The sequence below is a fragment of the Trichosurus vulpecula genome, chromosome 5 (genome assembly GCF_011100635.1).
Source record: "Trichosurus vulpecula isolate mTriVul1 chromosome 5, mTriVul1.pri, whole genome shotgun sequence".
Taxonomy (NCBI): Eukaryota; Metazoa; Chordata; class Mammalia; order Diprotodontia; family Phalangeridae; genus Trichosurus; species Trichosurus vulpecula.
In genome coordinates this window covers 48,927,109-48,955,003 of record NC_050577.1, presented here as the reverse complement: position 1 = coordinate 48,955,003, position 27,895 = coordinate 48,927,109, and the positions used below count along the sequence as shown (strand labels likewise).

Genomic DNA, 27,895 nt, shown 5'->3' with positions numbered 1-27,895 from the left:
CTATGAGCCTTCCCATCTAACTTTGTTTCATCCACAAATTTGTTAATTTTAGAAAGTAACTGGCAAAAATGTTGAACAAAACATATTTTATTTGAGTCATGATATGGCAGAGTATGCACTTGATTCGAAACTAGGGAACCTGGGTTCAATCCCATGTAACACTTAACTACCTCTAAGATAGTTGGGCGAGTAAGTGACCTCAGAGAAGGCTGGACTAAAGGCCCCTTCCAGCTCTAGTTAGGTGACCTTAAGGCCCTCCACTTCTGCTGAAGACCCGAAGCCAAGTGAAAAGGAATCACAATAATTTCTTGTAAGTACTTTCTATCAGGTCCAATGTAAACTCTGGTTATAGCTGCATTAGCAATTGCCTAGAAACAAACTGAGATGTCTTAGGTTTCCAAACACAATTCAAAGGGATTTTAAAGTGAGGAGGCTGGACTAGGAGGCCTCAGGTCTTTTTCAACAGCAGACCAGCAAGGAAACTGCACAGTGATTTGTAAAAATGTTTCTATGCCTACTGTCTCCAAACTGGTTTTAGAAAGCATGTGCAGAACTCGGGGTTCTGCTCCATAGATGAACTACGGTCTAGTCACAAACATAACTAAAAAAAGATAAATATATGAAGCCTGCAATACATGCCATTTTAAAAACTGCCAACATTATCACTCCCAAGTTCCCAAAATTTTAAAAATTAAATATTTTGAAGAGTTTAAAGAATAAGTACTAACATAATTACCTGGGACAGAGTAGAAAGAAATGGGATGATTAAGTTGAGATAGAAATAAGAGAAAAGGGAGTAAGAGGTATTGATAACTGAATATGGAAAAAAAAGTTCTACGCTTAAGGTTAAATTTTATTTAGTAAGAGATCTTGAGAGAATATACTGAAGTTGGCAAGGAAATGAGCAAGATAAGGCTGTGGTTTGTAACATTTGGCTTTTGATGACTAGGTAAATTTCATATCTGGATGATTAGATGAGGGGATCAGAGTGAAAATGGAGGAAAAAATCCCTTGTTTACTCTTCTTCCACTTGGTCTTTTTTTCTTACACACTAGGAATTCTTTCTCCCTTTTTATTTATCAGCTCCAAAGGAACTGTTCTTGTATATTTGTATGATTAGAATAGAATGTGCCTGATTGAGGGAAGGGTCTGAAATCAGATGAGTAGTGATCAATGCCCATGAGTTGAGGTATGCGGCTGTTTCGACAGATGATCATCAAAACATCTGAATGAACACATTTCAATGATGCAAATATCCCAGAGACATTTTAACATGTCTAAAACGTAACTCATTATCTTTCTGCCTAGAGCCTCTGGAATTCCAAACGTCCCCATTTTTGTTGAAAGTAACCAATATCCTTCCAATCTTCTGGGCTTTAATGTTGGCATTATTCTTAACTGCTCACTTTCCCCAAACCCCCAAAATCCAGTCAGTTTCCCAATCTCAGTTGTCTACCTTCACAACTCTCTCTCATCCCAACTGTTCTCTTCACTCATAGCTACCACCTTAGTTCAGGCCCTAATCACTTCACACAACAGCCTCCTAACTGGTCTCCCAGCTGCAAGTCTTTCACCATACCATTTCATCCTACACACTACTTGTTAAAGTTATTTTCCTTAGGGGCAGCTAGGTGGAGCAGTGAGTAGAACACCAGCCCTGGAGTCAGGAGGACCTGAGTTCAAATGTGACCTTAGACACCTGACACATTTACTAGCTGTGTGATCTTGGGCAAGTCACCTAACCTCAATTGCCGGGCCTTCCTCCCTCAAAAAAAAAAAAAGTAATTTTCTTTAAACACATATCTGACCATATGATTCCCTTTTAATCAAGTCCAGTGGCCTCTGGGATAAAATATATAAACTCTTCTATTTAGTTTTGAAAGCATTATACAAGGTGGCCCAAAACTGTTGGACATTACTCTTCCTCCTGCACTCAGCAATCCCACCAAAATCCCTTTCTCTCTGTTCCTCACAGACAATCTATCTCCTACCTTTTGTCTTCATGCCTTTGCAATGGCCTTCTCCCATGACTGTAATTCACTCCTTTACCCCTGCCTCAGAGTCAGTCACCTAAGTACCTCCTATGTGTCAGACACTGTGCTAAGTGTTGGGGATACAAAAAAAGGGCAGCCCAGGTTTCCAAGGAGCTTATAGTCTAATGGGGACGATAGCATGAAAAAATTATGTACAAACAAGCTGTTTACAGGATAAACTGGTAATAATCAATAGAGAGAAGACACTAGAAGGAAGGGCTTCTTGTAGATGGTGAGATTTTTAGCTGGGTCTTAAAGCAAGCTGGGGACACCAAGAGTCAAAGAAGCTAGCAATCCATGCAGGGGTGGGGTTAGGGGGGACAGCCAATGAAAATGCCCAGAATTTGGGGATGAAATATTTTGTTCTAGGAATGGCAGAGGCCAATGTCTCTGGCCTGAACAGTATTTGGGTAAGGATTGGGGGGGGGGGTGTTAATTAGGTGTTACTAGGAAAGGTGGCAGAAAGGCAGGTTACAAAGAGATTTGAATGCCAGAGAATTTTATATTTCTTCCTGGAGATGACAGGATAAACTAGAGTTTATTGGGTTGTGTGTATGTATGTGGGTGGGAGTGTTGACATGGTCAGGTGTGAACTTTAGGAAGATTCCTTTGACAGATGAATGGAGGATGGCTTGTTGTAGGGAAGAAGCTTGTGGCAGGCAGACCAACAATAGTCCAAGTGTTAGGTGATAAGGTACTACAGAAGAGTGATGGCAGAGTCAGCAGGTGGTTTGAGGCGGGTATTTGAGAGGCATTACAAAGATAAAATCAAAAGGCTGGCAACAGATGAGAGAGAGTGAGGAGTAGATGATGACATCTAGGTTTCAAGCCTTGGTGACAGGAGGATGGTGGTGCCCTGAACAGTAATAAGGAAGCCTAAAAGACAGGGCAGGTGTTGGGGGGAGGGGAGATGAGTTCAGTTTTGGACATGTTGAGCTTCAGATGTCCAAGGGTCATCCAATATGAGATGTTCAATAAACAGATGGAGATGTGAAACTAGAGGTCAGCCCAGAGTCCAGCACTAGATAAAAAGATCTGAGAATCATCAATACTGAGATGATCATTGAATCAAATGGAAATGATGAGATCACCAAGTGAAACAGTATACAGAGAGCCCAGGCAGAGCCCTGTGAGACACCCAAGGTTAGCAGGTGTGATCTGGATGAGGAGCCACCAAAGGAGACTAACAGGGAAGAGTCAGATAAGTAAGAGAAAAAGAAGGAGAGTAGTGTCAATGAAAACCTAGAGCAGGGGTGGGGAACCTGCAGCCCTCTAGGTCCTCAAGTGCAGCGCTTTAGATTACCTACTATAAGGTTCCATTCAGCTCTAAATACATGTAAATTCCATGTTTATGCCCAGCCACAGGAACAGAATATTCCAACAAGAACACAAAGTGTTAGTTTATTTGGAGAACAAGGAAAAGTCAACAATACTCTACGCCCCTGTATCCCCATCAGATTCCTGAGCTTTAGTGTGTCATCTCTGGTGTGTTTAAAGGTATCAAAGCAATTTCTCCACCACTATTTCCCTGTTGATTGACAGGTCATACTCCATTTACCCTAGGCAAAGAATTCCTGCTAGTAACTGATACTAGGTAAAGACTAATAAAGGAGGCTACGACATACCAACTAAAAGTACCTACTTCTCTCCTGGCTCTAGCTCCATCCACATTTCCGGCTGCCTACAAAACACCTCTACCTCTATGTCCTATGGGGATTGAAAAGTCAACCTCTAAATTGAGATAATTATGTTTTCTCCTAAATCTACTCCTCTTCTGACTTCATTACAAATCAATAGCACTTCTATTCATTCAGATTTCTATACCTTCCAAACTTTGGCACCGTTTGACTATTTCCGCCTTCGCTGTTAATATTCAGTATCCGGTTTTGATTTTAACTTTACAATATCTGTGGCACCTTCTCTTCCTCTCTTTCCACTGCCAACTGCTTATACAATTGTGATTCTTATGTCTTCTCATTCCTAAACTCGACCCGTCCTTGAACCATTCTTCATAGCAACTTTTCTTCCTAAAGAACTCCCGTCACATCACTTCCTTGCTCAAAACCCTTCAATGACTCCCTCTTGCCTAGTGAGTACAGTTCAGATTCTTTTGTCTGCCATTCAAAGCCCTCCAATCTTGCACGGCTCTCTCCAACCTTATTTCATACTAGTCCTTTCCATATGCTCTGTACAGAAGCCGAACTGCAGAGCTCATTCCATACTTTGCTGTTGTTCACTCTTGTCTGACTCTGTGACCTTGTGGACCACAGCATGCCAATACATTTGCCAATACTTTTCTTGGCAAAGACACGAGTGGTTTGCCATTCCCTTCTCCAGTGGATTAAGGTAAATTAGAGGTTCAGTGACTTGTCCGAGGTCTGAGGGCGAATTTAAACCCAGGTCTTCCTGACTCTTTCAGGCCCAGCACTCTATCTACTGAGGCACCGAGCTGCCTCCCATCCCATACTTTACTTTGCTACTTTTACTTTCATTGTTCCCTCTGACTAGAATGTCCTTTCCTCCCTCCACTTGTTGTATTCCTTCTACCTATCCTAAAAGCCAACTCAAGCAGCACCACCTCCAGAAAAACCTTAGCTGTCTTACGCTCCTTCCCCACTGTAGACTTCACAAAACACTTGGTATCTTTTAGGTCGTTATAAAAAATATATTTGGTACAGTAGCTATCTGGGTACGACTCCCACACCCTTAAATACACTGTTACCTCTAAATTTTCCATTTCTCCCAGCACAGTGATTTGCACCAGGTGTAAGTAAAATAAATGCTTTCTAAAAAACTGAATAGCTCATTTAGGTTGAAAATTTTGGCAGTTCTGGAAAAGTAGGCCGTCCCCTCCCCATGCCCACTGGATGAACAAAAATATTAGAATGTGGGGACAGTTAAGATCGTAAAAGGAAAGGGATTTGGTCACCTCGAGCCACGGAGATGAACGAATATGCTTGCCAAAAAGTTACTAGACAAGCATCTACTACGTGCGGGAGGTGCTTAGAATACAAAAACTGGGGGGAACGGGGCAGTCCCAGCTCTTCAGGAGCTCAGTTTAATGCGACAGATCACATGTAAACAACCAAGTACCAACAAGAAAGAGGTAGGATAAGTTGTTGGGAAAGATAAAGGGTTCGGGCTAAGTCTGAGAGGGTCTTGCCTGAAAGGCCCGCGGGGCTGGGGACCGGCCAGAAGCGGTTTCAGCGCTACTATATGAGAGGAGGGTAATCGCCTAGAAAGAAGCTCCAAAGCCCACGGAAGACAGCAGGGAGGGGGCCGGGATGACAGGCTGTCAAACCGAGTAAGGCTGAACAGCGGATCCTTTTCTCTCCCCCCCCTCCCCCGCAGGAGGAAGCCGGGACCTAGCGATCGATTGATTCATCGATCACAGGCCAAAGAAGGACCTCTCTGCGGGGGAAAGGAAGGCCCGGTCTAGGGTCAGCTCTCCACCCCCTCCCAGGGGTCTTCCCCTCACTCTCATCCCCCAGCCCAGGATTTGGGGTCTGCTTCCCCTCCCCTCTTGGTGCTTCCCCATCCTAGAGTCTGGGGTCTGCTCCTCCTCCCCTCCCAGTGCTCCCCTCCATCCCCGAGTCTGGGATCTGCTCCCTCCCCTCTCCCAGAGTTCTTCTTCCATTCCCATCCCCCAGCCCGGGATTGGGGGTCTGCTCCCCGTGCCCCTCCTAGGGGTCTTTCCGCTCCCCTTCCCCTCCCCAGGCCCAGGCCCGGCCCCAGAGGGAGGGGCGCAGGCCGCGCGCGGTTCTTACCGGAGCCGAGCGGGCCAAGCCTGGCCGTCGGGGGAGGGAAGCCGGCAGTCGCCGCCTCCGCATCCCCGCCCTCGCCCACGGCGACCACGACGTCTCGGCACAACTTCCGGGGACAGGAAGCCGGACCGCCCAACCCCGCGCAGCTGTCCTCGGGCCGGTGCCTCGGGCCGCCGGCTGCAACTGCCCCGCCCCTGGGGCCCCGCCTCGCACCTCCCGGGAGCCCGAGGGATCAGCTTCCGGGTTGGCGCCCCCTGCAGCCCCGGCGGGGTCGGCGGCAGCGGTTCAGTTTCCGGGTTGCCGGCCCGAGGCGCTGTTCTGTCCGCCGCCGCTACCAGGGGCTGCCGTAGCCAGCGTCGCTGCTCCCGTCGCTCCCGCCGCCGGAGCCTGCCTGCGGAACGCGGCTGCTCAGGGTGGTCGACCTCGGCCGGAGCGGAGCGCCAGGGCCGGGAGGGCGGGCGGGAGGCGGCGGCTCGACGATGAGACGGACTTGAGCGCCAGACGGAGGCAGCGGCCCCCGCCCTTCCCTCCCCCAGCCCCCCAAGAGGCGGAGCGGCGGCCCAGAGGCATGGGGGGCGCCACTCCTGTCTAAGGACCGCGCCGCGCCCCGAGCCCCCTCCTCCCTCTGTAACCCATCCCGGGGCGAGGAGCGGGGGAGGGGAGGGACGTCCGGCCCCGGAGCCCCCGGGTCGAGGAGGCGGGACGAGCCCGCGGAGTGGAGCCCACCCGAACCCCCGGGCCCTGCCCAGCCAAGCCTCGGTGAGTCCCAGGCCCGCCCCGCCCCCCGCCTGTGCTGTCCCGCTTCTCTCGGGCGGGACCCACACCCACTCCTCTTTGGGCGAAGCCCGTGCCCTTCCGCCTGGAAAAGATCTCTAAAAACAGGTCTGGGCTTCTTCCTCCTTGGGGTGACGACCCCCGACTGCAGGTCGGGGGCGCCCGGCACACCCCGGAGCCGGGCGGGGGGGGACAGTGGGCTCTTCGGGGCGGGCAGAGACTGAGGGTCTCGGCCGCCCGATCTCAGGACAAAAGCCCAGTGGACTGGGGGAGAAGCACGGGAAGCCCCCGGCTGTCGGGGTGTCGAGCCCGGAGGGCCCCTGGGGCGAGGCCGGAGATGGAGCCCTGCGGGGACCCGCCGGTTCGGGGCCTTTGGAGGAGCCCTGCCTCGGACCTCGTCTGAAGCGAACATCTCCATTACTTCGTAGCTTTAGTCATGTCCCTGAAAAATAGACGTGCAGACAAAAGCTGCTTTTTGGTGTCTTCGTGAGAAACGCACGGTTTAGTTAGGGAAGTATATGCGAGGCTAGCCAGGGGTACTTTCTGTGAATCCATTCGCATTTCCTTATTTTAAATTGTGAACTTCAAAATGTGAGTCTTTGATTCGGAAGGTTTTGTTGGTGCAAGTTGTTTTGTAGATTGCCAAATATCTTGTCTGATTTAATATTCTCAAACAGCTATTATTTATGATTTTCCAAGCCCGGAAACTCAGTTTTAAATTTTTTTTTTTAGTGAACTTGAAGTCAGCCATCCCCCTCCCCTTCCCAGCAGATGACACATCTTGCCTTTATGCCTTTGACCTTCCTGCTCGTGTTAGGAAATGTGTCTAGGGATTGTAGACAGCTTTAATATGCAGTTGAGGAGTTTGGATTCAAATTTTTCATTCGTGTTTATAAGATTTGCTTTTTGAAATGAGCTAATGTGTGTAAAATGCTTTGGAAACTTTAAAACGCTGTAGCTTTATAACCGACGTTTATTTTTAAATTGTCACTGCCGAACTTTCTAGAAATTAGATATTTTTAGAATAAAGTGTTGATGAATTCAGTTATAAAATGATAGTGAATCTCTTCATGAATGTGGCATTCCACCGGTACTATAGGAAGCAAATTAAATTTTTATTAAGGAATAATTTGGCTTTGCATTTTAACGAAGACTAAGTTTTTAACTTATAATGTAGGTTACTAATATAAACTATTTTCCCCCTGAGACGTGAAGTCATTTGAAAATACCTGTCCTAAAGATTAAAATATATGGATTTTTCTTAAGCAGTTTTTCTCGGAAATTCTAACAGCTGAATTTGTAGCATTTGGGTTTTTAAGTGCTCCCAATCCGTTGAACTCAGTATGAAATTGGCTTATAAGAGTTACCTCAGGAACTGCATTTTATTATAGCAGGAAGTGTACTTTACTGGTCTATTTCAGGAACCAATGGAGAGCACTGTTGTGGGTTTTGTTTTGTTTTGTTTTTGAGTGGTGAAAACACCCAGAATCTTTCAGGGGAAAGAGGAGTGGAGATATGTACAGACCTTGTAGAGAGGTAAGCAATCATGGGGAGAAAATCTTTGATAAAGTAACTTACTGTGTCTACTTTCTCCAAGATCAGTTTCCTCTGTTTTCCTTTTGGAGCAGTTTTACATGTTCACAGGGAGAAAATGTTTAAATTTCAGAATGTGCTATAAGGGAACTATGTCTAATTTGTCTTTTGAACTGAGTTTCTGCTAAGTAGTGTGGGGGACCTGACTGACTCATCTGTAATAAGTGCTTGTTGGTAGATAACATTGCTCCCACTTTTGTGGTGTGTTTACCTCAGAGAGAGCTACTTTCTTTTCTTTTTGTTCCTGATGTCTGTTGTGTAGTGGCAAGGACTGAACTTGTGTAAATGAACTACAGGGTAATTTTGAGTTAAATGATCCAATAAATGAGTGGTCACTAATTTACAATTTAGATAGAGATTTATAGGTCAAGACTGGAAGGAATCTGTGAAATCATCTAATCCAGCTACATGGAGTGGGGGGTGGGGGATGTCAGACTTGAGTTCAAATTGTGGTCATATCTGCTAATTGTTGGACCAGTCAATCAAAAAACATTTCCTTGAGTTAAGTGCTGACCATAAAAAGATAAATGAACTTCCAAGAAGCTCAGATTCTGTTGGGGTATGCAGTGTGATCACTGATAAGTAAGTACAAAGATAAATACAGTGATGGGGGAGGGGTGTGAACCACTGGTTATTGGGGAAAATCCTAAAGGCTCTCAGGGGTCTGTTTGCTCCTCTGTAAATAAGATCAGGATCTAATCTGTAAGGTTGCTTTCAACTCAAAATCTAGGAGTCTGGGAATACCCTTATTTTACAGCTGAGGAAACCAGGATTGAGGAAGGCCAATTGATTTTCCCCAAGGTATCAGAGCCAGACCTTTTTTCCTGCCTTTTAGTCTAATATTCTTTTCATTACGTCTCTGTCCCTAGTAACTTCAGTACCTAGACATTATTTGATTTCACTGGAGTGGGTACTCTGATGCATGTGTAATCTTTTTTTGTACGCACAGTGTCTCACATAATAAGCATATAATAAATGCTTATAGAATGAATAAATCCCAGACACTTTATTAATCAGTAAGCCTTGCTGGGCCTGTGTTCTTAATCTTTCTAGCTTGGTAGGGCTTGCTGGGATTTGTATCCTCAGTGTCTTGGAGAAGCCATGGCATCCTAAGGCATCAGAGGAAGACTTGAGTGGAGGCCTATGTTAACAAAAAATTCATCCTGCTCTCGAATGAGAAATCAAAATGAAGTCCTATCCTAAGTAAGCCCTAATAGTTCTCCTAGGATTAGTAAAGCTTCTGTCAGTGTTTTGGGGTACTTTTTAAGGCAGTTTCTCTTCAGGGTAAAGTTCACTTATATGAAATTGGTAAGCACTAATCTCAAATGCTAGATTTGTCTTTATTTCAGTAATCTATTAAGATAATCAACTTGAGGAAAGTTACTCTGTTTAGTGTTGAAAGTTCTATGCTATTCTTAAAACTATTTTAGGCAAATCAATAAACATTTATTAAATACCTACTATATGCCAGGTACTTGTTAAGTGTTGGGAATACAAAAGGAGGCAAAAGTTACTCCTTGCTGTAGAAGAGTTTGCAATTTATTGGATCACAGATTTTGAGCTAAAAGAGACCTATAGGTCATTTTGTTCATACCTCATTTAACAGAAAACTGAGTCTAAGAGAATTGATATAATTTACCCAACATCACCCAGGTGATAAATAGCAGCTCCTGGACTTAAATCCAAGTTTTGACTCCAAATCTACTGTAGGAAATTTCCACTTCACCAAGTTGTCTTGGGTTATTTTGTTTGTTTCCAGTTTGTTTCTTTAAAGGAACCCTCTGTCTCTGATAGCTTATTTTTATGTTCGTATTAATCAGGACTTCTGCTTTGAAACTTTTTTGATTATCTCTCTAATCTTTGAACTACCTACCTCACAGGTTTTGTTCTGAAGAAGCTGAAGGTTAACTAACATCATACGCCCCTGGCGTATAACACTTTTTCTATCCTTAGAGATACTGATTTATATGTTTTTTTTTTTTAAGAAAATGTATAGGAAGAAAGGGAGAAGTTCTTAAGCATCTACTTTGTGCCAGGCACTCTGCTGATCACTTTACAATTTTTATCTCATTTGATCTTCACAGCAGCTCTGAGATAGGTGCTATTATTGTCACCATGTTACAGTTGAAACCAGGACAAAGAGAAGTTAAGTGACTTGCCCAGGGTCACACAGCTAGTTAGTATCTGAGACTGGATTTAAACTTGGATCTTCCTAACGGTAGACGTAGCACTCAACTCATATAGGTGTCATGACATCAAAAACTTGGAGAACTGCTGCTTTAGACTGTGAAAGTTTCATTTGTAGTTTTCTTCAACAATACCTATGCCGGTTTGTTTTGCTTAAAACAGAGTTGATAATACTGTTATTGCTCTCTTTTTGGCCAGTTTCTGATAGAAAAGGCCCCTTATTTCTGATAAAAATAAGGGTGCTAATTTTCCATTACCCATTCAGTTTCAGTGAACATTTCACATTTAACAGTTTGATGCCTCAAACACTAAAACTTCTCTATGTAAATATTTATTAGCTTGTGTTGTTCTTATTGTGAATGTTTATTTCTTTGAATATTTTCCTTTATATCAGTATTATTTTAAAATTTAGTTAGCTTCACTTTGCTCAGTGTTCAACAAAGTGCCATTAGAAGTAATTGATGAATAGTTCCTTATCACTTTTGTTTGAGAGATACCTGAATATCCATACTTTTACCATATTAACGTCTTATAGATCTCCAGACTTAGCTAATTGTATTTCTAAAGTCTTTTTAAGCCTGTTTTCATATTTATCCTGCTCACATTCCTGTAAACACCTAGCATTTATTAAGCCTACTGAGTGCCAGGCACTAGTGATACAAAGAAAGGTAAAAACAAAAAAATCCAGTTTCCACTTTTCAAGGGGCTCATGATCAAAGAGGGAGCTAACATGGCAAACAAAGATGTAAGAACGAGAGAAATACAGGATAATTTGGGAGTCATCTCAGAGGGAGAGTCCTAAGATTGAGGAGGACTGGGGAAGGCTTCTTGCAAAATGTGGGACTTTAGTTGAGACTTGAAGGAACCCAAGAGGCAGAGATGAAAAGGAAGAAACTTATGCATGGAAGGACAGCCAGTGAAAACTCAGAGAGTTAGGAGGCTGTCTTACTCAAGAATAGGTAGGACATCCATATCAGTGGGTCACAGAATATGGGGAGGGGGGCAGGTTATGAAGGGCTTTAAAAGACAAACATTTTTATATTTGATTTTGGAAACTACAAGGAGAAACTAGAATTTATTTAATGGCAGAGAGGTAATACTGTCTGGCCTTCAGTTTAGGAAGATCGGTTTGACAGCTCAGTGGAGGGTGGTCATGGGTGGGAAGAGACTTGTGGCAGGCAAACCAAAAGGCAAACTATTGGAGCAATTCAGAGGTGAAGGGAATGAAGTCCTTCCCGTGGGTAGTGGCAGTGTTAGAGGAAGGGGACATATGTAAGAGATATTATGAAGGTAGAAATGAGAGAACTGATTCTTTATAGGGGGTGAGAGAGTGAGGAGTTGAGGATGACACCTAGATTCTAAGCTTGGGTGACTGGGAGGATGGTGGTATAAATAATAGGGAAAATAGGAGGAAGGGACGGTTTTGGAGGAAAAGATAATGACTTCAGTTTTGAACATGTTGAGTTTCAGATGTCTACAGGGCATCCAGTTTAAGATTCCCAGTAGGCAGCTGGGAGATGTGAGACTGTAGATGAAGAAAGGTTAGGGCTGGAAAATAGGTAAGAATCATTTACATAGAGATGATAATTGAATCCATGGGAGCTAATAATCAAATGAAATAGTATATAGAGAGAAGAGAACAGGGCCTGGGACAGAGCCTACTATCAAGCCAGACCTGGATGAAGATCCAGCAAAGGAGGGAAAGAGGGAACAGTCAGGTAGGAGAACCAGGAGAGCTGTGTTCCAAATCCTAGAGAGAAGAGAGTATCAAGGAGAAGAGAATGGGTGACAATGTCAGAGGCTGCACAGAAATCATAGAGGATGAACATTGATTAAAAGCCGTTAGATTTGGCAATTAAGAGGTCATTGGTTATTTGGGAAAGTTTCATTTGAAGGATGAGATCAGAAAACAGGCTGCAAAGAGGCAAGAAGAGAGTGAGTAAAAAAAAAAAAGTGGAATCATCCATCGTAGATAAACTCAAATAGTTCAGGTGCTACAAAAAGGCGGCCAGATAAGGGAGATAGCTAGTGGGGATTGATGGATCAAGGGAGGTGTTTTTGAGGATGGCAGAGACATGGGCATGTTTTGAGGTATCAGGGAATCAGCTAGGAGACAGGAAGAAATTGAAGATTAATAAGAATGGGGATGATAGAGGGAGCAATAGAGAAGATGAGATGAAATGGGGATAGTTTGTGAATGCAGAAGGCTTAGCCTTGCCAAGAAGATCTACTTCTGTATGTGAGATAGAGATGAAACAAGAAATGGTAAAGGAAGGCATCTGAGTGATTGATGTGAGAAGAGTAGAGGGAATTCTCTGTGTGTGTATGTGTGTGTGTGTTTTGCTTGCTTTACTTTGCATCAGTTCATTCCATTATATTTATTTTCCAGAACTGGTTTAGCTATTTCCCAGTTGAGTGGTACAGTGGAGTCATAGGACTTGGTTTCAAATTCCAGCTCTGATACTGTCTGTGATCTTGGGGAAATAACCTCCCTGGACCTCAGTTCTATAATATGGGGGGCAGGAAAGAATCAGTTTGAACTAGATGGTCTTTGAAATACTTTCTAGCTCAGTATTTATGATCCTGTTAGATACTATTCAGGCATCTACTTTGTTTCCAGTTCTTTGCTCTTACAAGAAGTGCTGCTATAAATATTTTGATGTGCATGTCTTTTAGTCAGTTACCTCCTAGGGATATGTGGGTAGATAGGCCCTGAGAATTGCTGTGGTCAAAAAATTGTTGATTCTGTGGTCAACCTGTTAATGAACCTCTCCAAATTTAGGTAGGTTGTCTGACAGAGTCTGTTACTAGCTTGGTAAAATATTTCAGTGCTTGCACCCTTCTGAATAGCCTTTGAATCCAAGGTCACTTCCATAACAAAATGAGACACTGGAAGAGGATTTTGGGAGGGAATAAGATGATCATTTATAAAGATTAATTTATTTGTTTTTAATTTTCTTGCAGAGGAATTGCTTTTGACTCATTATTCAGTTCACTTAACGATTGTTTTCACTTATATGAAAAAAACAACATTGTTATTAGGTTTTTTGTAATTTATAATACCTATAAAATTTTTCTTTAACAATATTTTTTACCATTATCAAACATAGGTTCACCAGTTCCAGAGTTTTGGTTCTTTTAACAGCTTAGTTGTTTATTTTTCTAGTTTCAATCAAACCTTATTTTTGGCGTCTGCATGATGCCAAATAACCAATTTAACTAATTTTTGCCCCCACCGTTGAAGTGCTCCTTTTTGGTGTCACATAGACACAGCTTTATTCTAACTGTAAAATGAAATGGTCATGGAATGTGTTATTTTTTCACAGAATCTCAGTAGGGGTATCAGGGACCATCTAGTCTAACCCAAACCTCAGCAAGAATGCATTCTACAGATTTATCTATGTCAAAAACCTTAACCAGTATAAGCATTGAAGAGTCCTTCGGTATGACCAAAGGCATATCCTTAGCACCAAGAAATAGCATTGTTTGAAGCTTTCGCATTACAAGCAAGGGAAAGCAAGGATGCCCACTATTCCCACTCTTAATATGGTTCAAGAAATGCTAAATATAGAAACAAGAGAACAAAATTTTTCCTGCCTGTAGGTGGCCTGATGGTTTATTTAGAAACCCAGCAAAAAAAAAAAACCAAAAACCTAATTTATTCATTTAATAGCTTCAGCAAGTATCAGCATTTCACTAAAAAAAAATGCAGAAAGAAATAATAGAAATTATATTCAGAATAACTATAAAATGTATAAAATATCTGGGAGTTAATCTGTAAAGATGTTTGAAAGAGTTTTATAATTACAACTACATAATACTGTTTGCAAAAACGAAGAGACAAATAATTGAAGACAGTCATTATCGTGGTTGAGCTGTGGCCATATGATAAAAAATTATGATACTACAAGTTAACTGATGGACTTAATGTGATGCTACCAAATTACCTCAGGCAGTGGTGTCAAGCTTTAGTAGAAACAGATCACTAAATTGTACATAAGGACCCCTGCGGGCCTCATACTGACTTAATTTTAAAATGTAATATTATCTTTTATTATATTTTTATTTATTTTGTTAAATATTTCCCAGTTATATTTTAATCTTGTTCAGTGGCATTTGGGAATGTTGTGGGCCATTTGTAGAACATGTGTTTGACACCCCTGACCTTGAGAATATTTTGAGGAACTAGGCAAAACAATTGCAATTCATTTGGAATGACAGAAGCCCTATAATCTCAAGTGAAATAGAAAAATAAAGCATGACTGAAGAAGTTTTTTCCAGACCTCGGATGATTGTAAAACAGTAGTTACCAAAACTATTTGTTAGTGGATTTTAGTGGAGCAGGCTGAAAAAGAACAGAAGCAATCATAAATCAATGTTTGATAAACCCAAAAACGTAAATTATTAGTGGAAAGACTCCTTTTTTCACAAGAACTCCTGGGAAAATTAGGAAGCATTTGGCATTTTTTAGGTTTAGACCAGCCACTTATACCAGCTACTTAGATAAGCTTAATCGAATATGTGACCTGAACATAAGGAGTCATATCATTAAAAATGAGAAGAGTAGTGTAAGTATATTTTATAACTTTGGAAGATATTTTTAAAGCAAATATGGAGGAGATAGTCTGCAATTAAAAAACTTTTGCATGCATAAAGTCAGTGAAGATAGTATAAGAAGTGGGAACAAACATGAATCAATTATCAATGATAAATATTTATGATCAAGAGACATTCATCAATAAATCTTGGAAAATGGTGTGAATGGGAAGATGTCATCTGCTGTAGAATATCATTTGTGTAAACTTGCCTTCCTCATACCTTCATCAGTGAAATCCTTGAAAGGTGTAAAAATTATCTCCTGAAGATTTTGTAGAGATGGGAAAGTGGGCATGGGAATTGGTAGTTATTAGTATTTTCTTAAATACATTTTTTCATAATAATAAAGTCAATATTTTTCTAAGTGTTTGGTGCCTTCTCCCCTTTTCAGATGAGTGATATAAGATTTGTTACTTTTTCTCACTACTACTAGGGCTTTGCTTCTTGATTATTTAAACTTGTATGACTTTTGTCTGTCATACTATAACCTGGACACATCCCAGCCATCTTGATACTATGCAGACTGTATCCTAGCCTTTATTTTTATCTCCACCAAACTTTGGACTCCACAAACTACTTTTTTAGCCCCCTTTTTTTGTTGTCTTCTCCCATTAAAATGTAACCTTCTTGAGGGTAATATATCCAGTACTTAACACAGTGTCTAGTATACACAGCAAAGTAAGTGCTTAATACATGAATGCTCCATCCATCCATATATCTGTTTGTCTCCAGCATTGGTGAGATCAAAGTTTGATTTTAATGTGAAGCCAGTAAGATTTTTTACTTATTATTATCACAGAATACGTAAAGATATTTTTACTTGTTTTCATTTTTAAAACAGTACACAACAGATAGTTCCCAATAAAAACCTAAGTGTCCTGCACCTAAAAGTATATTCCTTTGAAAACCATTAGTGTAAAATATTAATCTTGATTGATTTTATGCCTTAGTAAGCTGATTGAAAATGGTCATGTATAAAGAGAATAATACCAGAGTTTATGGCTACAGTTAGATTTACATTTTGAGGTACATTATTGTAATAACTTAAGTGATGATTATTAGATCCATAGATTTTTCAGTGCCTTTGTAGTAAAATTTGTAATTAGTAATTATTATAATGATGTAAATGGCAAAACCAGAATATATGCAATACTTCATGCAAATTTACTTTTAAATTTTATTGATATCTTTTGTTTTTACACCATCTATATTTAGCAGTATATCCTCTCACCCCTCATATCCCTTTAAACAAAGAAACAGTTCAGCAAAACTAAATACCAAACAAGTCAGAAATTGTAAGTTGTATTACATATCCCTTAGTCTCCCATACTCCCTAGACTCCTCTGCAAAGAGGGAGGAAGGTTCCTTCATACTCAGATATTTTCTTTAGGGCTAAAGCTTGGTCATAAACATTTTACCACATTGAGCTTCTAGACATGGTGGACTCTTTGAATTCACTACCTACTATTTTGTCAAATTTATTTCTGGCCTATCAGAGTAATTTATTTAAATGCCATCCTAATGCTGCTATTGAGTAGCCAAGTACCAACATAATTTAATCGGAAGAGCACTGGAGTTGGAGTCAAAAGACTTGGGGTTGGAGCTCAGACCTGTTACCTATTTATATATTCTTGGACATGTCCCTTAAGCTGTCTGTAAAGTGAAAATAGTAATAAATATACTGCTCATTATCACACTTGAGAATATCGGATAGAGACCAGGATGGTGAGAGAACGAGAAGTAATGCAGCTTCCAAAGAGAGGTGTCCAGAAGTAGAATGGATGTCTCAGAAAGCTGTGCATGCCCCGTTCATTAGTTGAAGTCTTGCAGCAGGCTAAATACATGACTGCTTGTTGGGATCTTGTAGATGGGATTACCACTCAGCTGTGGGTTAACTATTTGGATTGTGAAGTTCTTCTAACTCTTAAGATTCTGCATTACCTCACAGGATTGTTGTAAGGAGAGCAGTTCATAAATTATAAAGTCCTACATGTATGAGTTATTACAAGAGAAAATGAAAAAAATATAGGCATTCAGCAAATTTCTCCCCTGCAATTTTCTTTGAAATAACAGGTTCTTGTCTGTCACTACTGGATCATTCTATCTTTGGTACTTAGGCCTCTTTTTTGAAGGATAGTCGAGTAGATTAAGTATACATTTAAAAATATAAAATTTTCATTAAAAGTTTAACATTGAACACCTACTCAACCAGCTAAATGTGTTTATTTTCATTTGAATTAATTTCAGTAAATAAATTAGAATAATTTTTTTCTGTCACTCTAAGACCTCAATAGGATCTTTATCTATATATTTTAATTCTTTTTTCCTTTGGTATGGTCTTAGTGTATACTCTATTCTAGTTCTGCTCTATTCGTTTTACATTATTTTGTAAAGATCTCAATCTTTGAGTAGGTAGTTTTATTTTTAAGTGATTCATTCAGGTTATAGGTACAGCAGTGGAAGTAATGAGTCAGTTGTGATTATTCTTGTAATTTTTGTCACATTCTATCTGTTGACTCAACAAAAAGGTTTTATAATATAAGTTTGCAGGCCCATAAGCAATAATAGAGTATACCTGTTTTTCTCACAATATCCCCAACATTGAGTTTCATTGCTTTTAATTATTTGTGTCAGTTTGATGGGCCTAAGGTAGTAAGTACCCCATAGCTTTTATTTGTATCTCTCATTATTATCATTTAAAATTTTTTTCATTAATTTTTTTTTTAGTTTACAACACTCAGTTCCACAAGTTTTTGAGTTCCAAGTTTCCCCCTCTGCCCCCCCAAGACTGCATGTGATCTGATATGGTTCTACAGGTACCTTCACATTAAACTTATTTTCCCAATAATCAAGTTGTAAAGAATTATAACCAATGAAATGTACCGTGAGAAAGATGTAACAAAACCAAAAATAAAAGAAAAAAGAAAAAAAGAGAGCAAATAGTTTGCTTCGATTTGCATTCAGATTCCATAATTCTTTCTGTGGATGTGAATAGCCTTTTCCATCATGAGTCTTTTGGAGCTGTCTTAGAACTTTGCTTTGTTGAAAAGAGCCAAGTCTATCAAAGTTAGTCATCACAGAAGCAAAGTGTCTGTGGTTGTGTACAATATTCTCCTGGTTCTGTTCCCTTCATTCATCATCAAATCATATAAGACTCTCCAGGTTCTTATGAAGTCTATCTGCTCCTCATTTCTTATAGCACAATAGTATTCCATTATATTCATATACCACAATTTGTTTAGCCATTCCCCAATTGATGCGCATCCCCTTGATTTCCAGTTCTTTGCCACCACAAAAAGAGCTGCTATAAATATTTTTGTACATATGGGTCCTTTCGCCCCTTGTATGATCTCCTTGGGGTACAGCCCCAGAAGTGGTATAGGGTATGCACATTTTTATAATCTTTTGGGCATAGTTCCAAATTGCTCTTCAGAATGGTTGGATCAGTTTGCAACTCCATCAACAACGTAATATATCTCTTCCATCAATTGTCACTTTCTTCTTCAGTCATTTTAGTCATTGCGATAGGTATAAAGGGATATCTCAAGGTTGTTTTAATTTACATTTTCCTAATCATTAATGATTTAGAGCATTTTTCACATGACTATAAATTATCTTGATTTCTTCATTGGAATACTGCCTGTTCATATCCTTTGACCATTTATCAATTGGGAAATGACTCATATTCTTTTAGATTTAATGAAGTTCTTTATATATTTGAGATATGAAACCTTTATTTAAGAAAGTATAAAAAAATTTTCCCCAATTTTCTGCTTTCCTTCTGATATTGGCTTCGTTTGTTTTATTGTACAAAACCTTTCTGAGTTAATGTAATCAAAATTGTCCATTTTAACCTCACACTGCTTTCTGTCTCTTGGTTACTCATAAATTATTCACCTATCCACAAGTCCGATAGCTAATATATTCCATGTTCTTTAAATTTTTATGTATCTCTCCTTATATCTAGGTCAAGTATCCATTTTGTGGTAAATGGTATAAGATATTGGTCTATGCCCAGTTTCTGCCAGATTACTTTCTAGATTTCCCAACAATTTTTATCAAATGATGAATTCTTATCCCCCAAATTTAAGTGTTTATACGTGTCAAACACAAGGTTACTATAGTCATTTGCTGCTGTAAATTATATGTCTACTATGTTCCACTGGTCTACTTTTCTATTTCTTAGCCAGTACTAGATAGTTTTGATAATTACTGCCTTATAATATAAGACCTGGTTCTGCCTAACCTCCTTCCTTTATATTTTTTTCGTTAGTTCCTTTGATATTCTTGACCTTTTATTTTTCTAAATGAATTTTATTACTTTTTCCAACTCAGTAAAATAATTTTGGGGGAAATTTTAGAAAGTTGTTTTTAACCAAACAAGGGACAGAGGCAATTTCAAAAGATAAAATAGTTAATTTTGATTATATTAAACAGAAAAGCTTCTAGACAAAATCATTGTACCTATGATATGAAGGAGATATATAACACACAGACACGCACACATGCACGTGCGCGATTCCCCAGTGGTGAAAGGATATGAACAAACAGTTCTCAAAATAATTGTAGACTGTTAACAATCACATGAAAAGGTGTTTCAAATCACTAAAAATAAGTGAAGGGCAAATCAAAACACCTCTCTCTCTCTTCACATCCTGCAAATTAGCAAAGATGACAAAAAATGAGAATAGTGAATGTTAATAGGGGCTGTGGGAAGACAGGCTCACTACTGCATTTTGGAAAACTATTTGGGATTACAGAAATAAAGGGACTGAAATATCTATACCCTTTGACCCAGAAGATTCCATTACTAGGTCCAATATCCATTAATAAGACAAGCCCCTTTTCCCACCAGAATATCATAGGAGCACTTTATTTTAGCATTGAGTTGGAAACAAAATGGATTGAGGAATGTCTAAACAAATTAAATCAAGTTCACATGAATGTAATAGATTACTGTGCTATAAGGAATGATTAATGTGATTAATTCAGAGAAGCATGGAAAGATCTACATGAATGTACTGCAGTTACTACACCAATGTAAATGAAAAAGAACAGCCACAAAAATAAATCAAAAGTGAATGTGGAAACAAGAGATGGGATACCTTTACCTATCTCCTTTGGGGATGTGAGAAGTCCATAAGTGTTGAACATTGAAAAACTTACTTTCAGACCTTTCAAGTGTATTGATTACTTATGCTAATTTTTGCCGTCTCTTTTTGTCTTTAAAAATACTATTTGTTATATGGGATGGGTCTCCTGGAGAGGAAGGGAGTAGATGAGATACTGGGGGAAATGATGGTGATGTAAAACAAGATATAAAAAAAAAAATTTAAATGTCTAAGTTACATAGTGTTTTAAGATTTTCAAAGTGCTTTACGTTTATTATCTTACTTAAAGTAATTTGAAGAGTGTTTTTTTTCCTATTAATTTGACTCATCCATGAAATAAATCTGTACGATTACTTAGGTCCTCCTTTATTTTGGTTGTAATTTTATATTTGTTATAAAATCCTTTGTATTCTTAGGCAAACTAATTCTCAGATATTTCATAGTTTTCTGATAAAGTATTGTTTGTTTTTTATTTTGTTTTTCTTTATCGTTAAATAAAAATAAATTTTTCTGGATCTCTCTGTGTATTGCAGTTATGTTGAATTCATTGTCTTCGTTATTTGTTTGAGGAAGTCAGATTTCCTAAATTTATTTTCATCTTTAAGTAGTATTTTGTAATATTTTGATTTCTTCTTTTTTGTTATTAATCTCCCCAGTATCTTTTTCTTGTCCTATTGTAATTACAAGAATTTCCAGGATCGTGTCAAATAAAAAGCAGAGAGAGTGAGCGTCTTTCCTTTGTGCTTAATTTTATTTGGAATGCTTTTAGTGTTTTTCCATTGCCTCTTATTTGGCTCTTGGCATAGTAATGTAGAAAATTTTAAGTTGCACAGAGAGAAATCTCTGTACTTAATTTTCTTTTCCTTTTTTGCATCTTTATTATTAATGACTGGATTTGGTTTTTAGCAAAGTCTTTTTTTGCATCTATTGACATAGTCTTATTTTTTCCAAACAGTTTTTGGAGAGCAAGCCTTAGATTTAGAATGACTTACATTCAAATCTTGCTCTTTGACACATTGGTTTTGTGAACCTTGACAAATGTTATCCTTTCATCATTTAGTCAACTCCTTAAGATTGTATTTTGCAGAATTCTGTTTACTGATGAAATTGTAGTTCCGGATAGAAAAAAAAATGAAATGTTGCTAGTTTTTCTGAAGTTAAAACCAGCCTTCAATGCCTGGTAGAAACCATAATGGGTCATGATAAATAACTTTGTGTATTGTTTGTATTCTGTTAATTTTTTATTTAGTGTTTTTGCATCCATATTAATCTGACCCATCCATGAACACTGAATATATACTTCCAGTCGTTTAGGGAAATTAGCCTATAATTCTCTTTTTTAAGTGTTTCTTGGTTAAATATGTAACAGCATATTTGCCTCATAGAAGCAATTGGGTAATGTTTTTTTTTTAATATATGTATGTGTTTGTGAGAAACATACTTAGTCTAGGAATAAACAATACTTGTTGGAAAGCCAGGAAGGTTTTTATTAAATTTTACATTTATTCTTTCTGAATAAATGGGTAGCCCCCCTTAATGGAGTACAGAGAGTCAGACAAATGGGAGCCCTTTCATGGTGTTCCCAATTTGAATTTCCCACCCCTATCACCATTGGCTAGAGGCAACCTCCTGAAGTGCCCATGTCATGTTCCCCTCGAATAGCTCATTAAACATGCTTACAAGCTTCTAACCTTCACCTGAACAGAAGCCTGGTTCTGCAAGATTACAGCTCTGATTAGAACCAGTCACCTCTGACTTACATTATGCTATCACTCAAAGATAGAAGTACTTTTAATCCTGTGGAAACAAAATTCCTCCTTTTGTTTCTCACAGAGTTACATTTCTTTTCAGTACTGAAGATAATCTTTACAGGTCATTTTATTTCTAATACATCCAACTGAGTACCTATTTTCTCATTGTGATAGGTAAAATGTCTTTAAATTCTAGAAGACTGTTTCCCCAGATTAAAAGTTTTGAAAAGTCTAGAGTGGTTTCTCTGGTTGTCCCTCATGTCTAGAACTCTCTTCTCATCTTGGCCTTCTGGCTTTCCTGACTTCCTTCGAGTCAGTTAGGGTCCTGCCTTCTACAAGAAACCTTCCTCAGTCCTCCCTAATCCTCCTTGATCCCCCCCCCGGCATCCCTCCCTCCTCCCAATTTATTCTGTCTGTATCTTGTTTTTTCTTAGTTGTTGGTGTTATTTTGCCTTCTTCACCTTTAGACTGAGGTCTTTGGAAGTAAGGGCTGGATTGTTTTGTTTTGGATTTGCCTTTCTTTGCATCTCCTGTGCTTAGCACAGTGTCTGGGGCTACATAGTCTTTGCTGAAAATTCTGGTTAACTGACTGGAAAGACTGACCATAGGCTCAATGGTGTCTGGAGAACTAGCCTTGCAGAATTCAGAAAAGTTTCACCAGGTGGACTGCAGTGTGATGAATTTTTTTGAAGATCATTTATTAGGTTATGGAGTTGTAATTTTTATCAGTGAAGGAAGGAGTACTAGCACAGATAAAATTCCTTATGCCTTAGGTGCTGTTGAAGTTAGTTTGATTTTAATGAAATTTGAATCACTTCATTCCAACAAGAAGATTGGAATTGAAGAAATTTTTATACTTTTGCAAAAGAGTTGTCGTTGAAAAATTGATTTAATTAATTTTTTATAAGATTTCCTTTAAAATTATGTAACTGGACAACATCCAAAGCTTTTGAGGTAGAGATTGGGGCATATTTGAAAATGATGTCACATAGGATCTAAAAGTGTAGCTTTAAGGTTTTCACTAACTTTTGTGACCTTGGGCAAGTCATTTAACCTCTCCGAGCTTTAGTTTTCTTGCCAGGAGTCAGACTGAAGTTTAAGTCCAGCCTCAGACATTTAGTATCTGTGTATCCCTGGGCAAGTCACTTACCCTCTGTTTGCTTTGGTTTCCTTTTCTATAAAATGGGGATAACGGTATCATCTGCCTCACTGAGTTGTAGTGAGGATCAAATGACACGATACTTGTAAAAGCTCTTAGCACTGTGTCTGGCACTTAAGTGCTATAGAAGTGTTAACTATTATTATTTAAATAAGGATAGTTCTTCTTCTTAGCACTTAGTGGTTTTGAGAATTAAATGAGATAATTTATGTGAAAGCTTATTGTAATTTTAAGAAGTATGTACATTTTTTCAGTCATTCAACAAACATTTATTAAACATTTAGGTAGAAAACAGTATTTCATTTTTGTTATTTGCCAAGTGGGTGAGGGTGGATTATGCTAGTTAACTACTTCTTTATTTTTTTTGGTCGTTGTCTTTGTTTGGAAATAGATTTTGGATTCCAGAGAACTAATTTACAAATACCTTCTCCACTTTTCATTTTTGAGTCTAGAAATAATGGGTGGGGGTGGGTTGGGGGAAATGGTCAAGACTACAAGATTTGGTATGGAGTACCTGCATTTGATTTCCAGCTTTGGTATTTATCTCTGTGACCTTGGGTGACTCAGTATCCTCTTCCATAAGTGAGATGATTGAACTAAATGATATCTAAATCTTATCCTAATAAGTTGATACTCATGCATATGTCATTAAATTAATGTTAAATTGTGTTCAACATCCCTATGGTGAGACGATCAAAGAATGGAGGGAAATGCAGTACATAGAAATTCATTTTTACACGGAAATGGTTATGACAGTATGTTTATTCAGTGTTGTTTAAAGTTAAGTACATCTAGATTTAAAGCTAGAAGAGACTTTGGAGGTTATTTTACAGATACAGAAACTGAGGCTTAACTTGACCAAGTCACATAGTGTGAAAAACGCGGTTTTGGAGATCACTGGACTTCCTAGGCAGGGCCAAAGTCCTGAGGAAGAACCCCCGTGATAATCCCTAAGGAAGGCTGTGCAGACCACAGGACTCCCAGAGGAAGACCAAGTGGTAGTCCCCCTTTATCTGTGGGGATCACAGGGCTTCCTAGGGTCAGACCCTAAGAAGGACCCAAGTGATGGCCCCTTAGAACAGTTGTGGGGAATCACAGGACTTCCTAGGGTTGGACCCTGAGAAACAGCCACGTGATAACCCCTAAGGAGGACTGTGCAGACCACAGGACTCCTAGAGGAAAACCAAGTGGTAGCCCCCCTTTATCTGTGGGGATCACAGGGCTCCCCAAGGCAGGGTCAGGAAGTTAGCCCAAGATGTGCTTCCGCAACTCGTTTTCCTAGTAGCATAACCTTAGAAGATCCATGTGATTTGCCCATTCTCACCCAAAGAACTCAGGACCAGAGTGGGCAGAGGAAGGCATTTATTACACTCCTCGAGAGAGCAGGTGCAGTGCTCACTGGGAACACTCACACTGATACAGCAGCAGGAGAAGGGATAACCATCACCTCCACTCCTGCTTAAGTTATTGTTAGTTTACATTCTTTACTTTTTACATAGTTTTTCTAGGTTATTCAGTTTATGTAAGTAGGATAATAAGGATACAGAAGCAGAAGTGAAGTTAATTAGATCTTCCTTGTCTGAGTTAGGATTAATCTGCATTCTTTATTTCCCCTACCTTCCCTCTTTAACATATGCAAATTATGCAAATCAGTAGGCCTGGACCCTTGACCAAGACCAGACCCTTGAACCGACATAAGCTTGAACTGGTTCAACTGGTTTGGCCTCTCTAGTTTCCCTGACACCAGGATGGCCATTGACTTGACAAGTAAGTGTTAACTCAGCTATATAGATAGCTTCTGTGGAGCAAAACCAGATTCCAATACTGTCTTTTCTTACACATAGGTAGTAAATTGCCCAGATTTGGACCTATTTTCTCTGCCTCTAAAACCCATATCCTTTCTCCTTTACCACACTGCCTCCCTTTTATGTTTCTTCTTAATGGGAGAAGAGGAGATAAGAGAAGTATTTGGATAGATAGTATTCACAAATGGTCAAGTATTATGTTTAATGTTTTAAAGAATTGTGTTATCTTACAAAATTTACATAAAACATTTCCTTTTCCATGATGCCAGCTAAATGAGGCATTATAGTACTTTTCCTAGAAATATGGACAAGTAACATTGCATAGTTCCATTTTGTGTTTGAGTAGCCCAATAACACTGACATTTATATCAAAATCTATATACTGAATGGTACAGCCAGGAAAAGAGCTATGGGCTCAGCTCATTGCTCTATCTCTAGGCTTTGCTTTTTGTTAGTAGGACTGTGACATCAGAGGCAAATCAGCCAGTTATCCCTTTCCCTGGTGATGTTCCACAACTACTTTATTGTTGGTTAAATGATTGTGACTTCAGAAATAAACCCACTAGAATTCCTTTGTTTTCTGTTCCTTTTTTACTGTTAGGACTGTCCTGCGTAACAGGTAATACTCATTAATACCTGGTAACCTAAACTTCAGGTACCCTCAAGGACACTTGCCCCGATGTTTTAATCTTTAGAAAATTTATTTTGTGTCTTACTTTGTAATAGCCAAGTTATTTTTTTTAAATAGAATGAATAATTATATACTTTACATTGATATTTTGAATGATCTGTTTTTTTCAGTAATGTGTATTTTTCCTTAATTCTTCCCATTCACCCTTCTCTTAATCTATTACATTTCTACCTATCTTATTACCCTGTAGGACTTTTCTTCATGTTTTATCATCAATCCTTTATAATAATGGATATGTCATTGAGGAGTTCTTCTCACCTTTTATCTTGAGTCAAATAGTATACCCTAATCACATGGATTGTCAGTCTTTTGTCTCATTGTTGCTTAAATAATAGGCCTTTCACCCTCTTTTTATGTTTTCTGAGAATAAAGCCATACATTTCTCATCACTCTAAGAAATTATTATTATTAAAGGAGAAAAGAATCCTTTATTTGTTAAGGTAGTCCTCAGAACTAATGATGATAAAAATTTAATTTAACATTTTACAAAAAATAGATTATACGTCATGAACATTGTGAGTCATGTTTCATGCTGCCATCCTCATGTATTTCTTATTCTTCCTAGGGTATTCATATATTGTTGACAATGTAAAGAGCCCAGCATCATCATGAACTTCTGCCTGAAGTTCATCTTTCCTCAAAAAAGTGAGATTATTAGTTTGTTTAAAAATATTTTTTTTTTCCATCCTCCCTCTTCTTAGTATGAACTCCAAAGTGGTATTTCCTGAATTCTAATGAATAGGCAGATAATTTTGAGATAAAATTAGATTTCCCTGAAAGGAAACTTCCAAATTTCTTTACCATATTTTTTGAAGTATTGGTTTTCAGCTGTTTTATTTCAGTAAATAAAGGTTTATTTAAATTGAGCTAAATTACCATGCTTTAAAGATTACTACTTTGATGGTAACCTAACCTCTTCACACTAAAGTTAAAAATACCTCTTGACCATTGAAAGAGGACTAGATATGTATTATATATAAGCGCACATATTTAATTTTCTAATGGCATAGTAGAGGGGAAAAGGAGTTATTTATACCAGCAGTTATCATGGCTTTGGATATCTCTGTATAACTTAACAGAATTTTCTCCTTTTAAAATCAGGTTTCTTCAGAAGTAAATACGGAGTAGATCTAACTTGCCTACTTTCAAATTATAGCATATGATTGGGTTGGATTTTGTACTTCTTTTCACAGTAGATATAGTTTAAGGATAACTTGCTGTAGCATGTACTCGTGTGTAAATAATTGGTGTCCTCTTCCTAATTTGCTAGAAATAAAAATTTGCTAGAAATAAAAAAACCCAAGTAATTGTATAGCAGCTTATTGTATAGGTGTCTAGTCATTTAAAACAACTTTGATTGTAGAATAAAGCAAGAAAGAAGGGATAACATTGTATCATTTGATAAAATGGCCATTAAGCATTTGACAAAAAAAAGCCTTTGAGGCTTATGGTATAGTGTCTATAGCTCTTAGTCTCAAGGAGCCTTAAAATTGAATGTAAAAATGAATTAGTCAGCTTGGTTACCTGGTTTCTCCTTAAGTTACGTGACAGTAGATTAGAAATAGCCAGGAAGAATAGGTGAGAGCAGTCTATTCCACAATACAGTCTATTCAAAAATAGCCCCAAAAGTATCACTGTTAACTCTTCTCCATCAAGAAAAGGTTAAATGTTGTAAGATATTTTAGGAAAAAAATGTCATCAAAATTTCTTTTGAAAGAAGTCTTAGGTACTTAATTCATTCAGTTGAGGAAGCATTTATTACTGGCACAGGCAGGGTGCTTGAGGCAGCTGGTGATAGTAGAGAGAGCACTAGACCTGGAGTCACAGCTAAGTTCAGATCCAACCTCAGACACTTGCTAGCTGTGTGACCCTGGGGAAATCACTTAATCCATATTAACTCAGTTTTTTTATCCTTAAAATGGGCATAATAATAGAAACTCTATTTCTTAGGGTATTTTGAGAATCAAATGATAGGGTCTTAATAAATATTTATTTCCTTCCTCTCTTTCCCTATGTTGTTCCCTTTCTTTCTCTCTCATTCCTTTCCTTCCCCTCTCTCTGGATTCTGGGGCAATAGACAGTAGTGAAAAAATATTACCTTTTCCTAATGAGTTTACATTCACTTATATGGAGTATCCATATAATTTATTCATTATACCAGGTTAATTAATGTTACTTCTTATTAGAAGTAGAGAGATATAACTGATTATCACAAACAGCTTTGCATTCCTTTTTTGGAATTTTTTCACCAATAAAGTTCATCAGAAGAAGACAATCAATTGCCTGATTTTTTTTTTTTGTCATTGAAATCTCCTTTGCCGCTATGAGAGAGGTATAAGGGGCAGTACACAAGAGAAACTAGATCATTATTAGAGTCATCATCAACAGGCATTTATTTAGTGTTACCAGGTGCTGTGCTAGGTGCTGGGGT

At 38.8% G+C, this 27,895-nt stretch overlaps 3 protein-coding genes across 5 annotated transcripts in view; 1 reads left to right on the top strand and 2 right to left on the bottom strand.

Moving 5' to 3' along the window:
* The window catches only part of KRIT1 (KRIT1 ankyrin repeat containing), a 35,312-nt gene extending 29,297 nt beyond the window's left edge, over window positions 1-6,015 (bottom strand). Inside the window, exon 1 of one of the 2 annotated variants that reach the window (XM_036759969.1) lies at window positions 5,801-6,015. The gene's annotated coding sequence lies outside the window, so the exon portion shown is untranslated. The remainder of the gene's footprint in view (window positions 1-5,800) is intronic. The other variant, XM_036759970.1, reaches the window with a different exon arrangement.
* LOC118850877 (translation initiation factor IF-2-like) lies at window positions 5,797-6,989 on the bottom strand. Its single transcript, XM_036760516.1, has 2 exons — window positions 6,743-6,989; window positions 5,797-6,656 (listed from the first exon to the last, which is right to left on the bottom strand). The coding sequence occupies exons 1-2, from the start codon at window positions 6,987-6,989 to the stop codon at window positions 5,797-5,799; spliced, it is 1,107 nt and encodes a 368-aa protein (XP_036616411.1).
* ANKIB1 (ankyrin repeat and IBR domain containing 1) overlaps window positions 6,143-27,895 on the top strand; it is a 145,135-nt gene continuing 123,382 nt past the window's right edge. For both annotated transcript variants that reach the window (XM_036761895.1, XM_036761893.1), the window contains exon 1: window positions 6,143-6,556. The gene's annotated coding sequence lies outside the window, so the exon portion shown is untranslated. The remainder of the gene's footprint in view (window positions 6,557-27,895) is intronic.

Excerpts from the sequence above, each read along its gene's own strand:
- LOC118850877 (XM_036760516.1), bottom strand. The coding sequence starts at position 6,989 with ATGGAGATGTTCGCTTCAGACGAGGTCCGAGGCAGGGCTCCTCCAAAG. Across the intron at positions 6,657-6,742 it reads CCCCCCCGCCCGGCTCCGGG|GCGGAAGGGCACGGGCTTCG; the intron begins GTGTGCCGGGCG and ends GATCTTTTCCAG.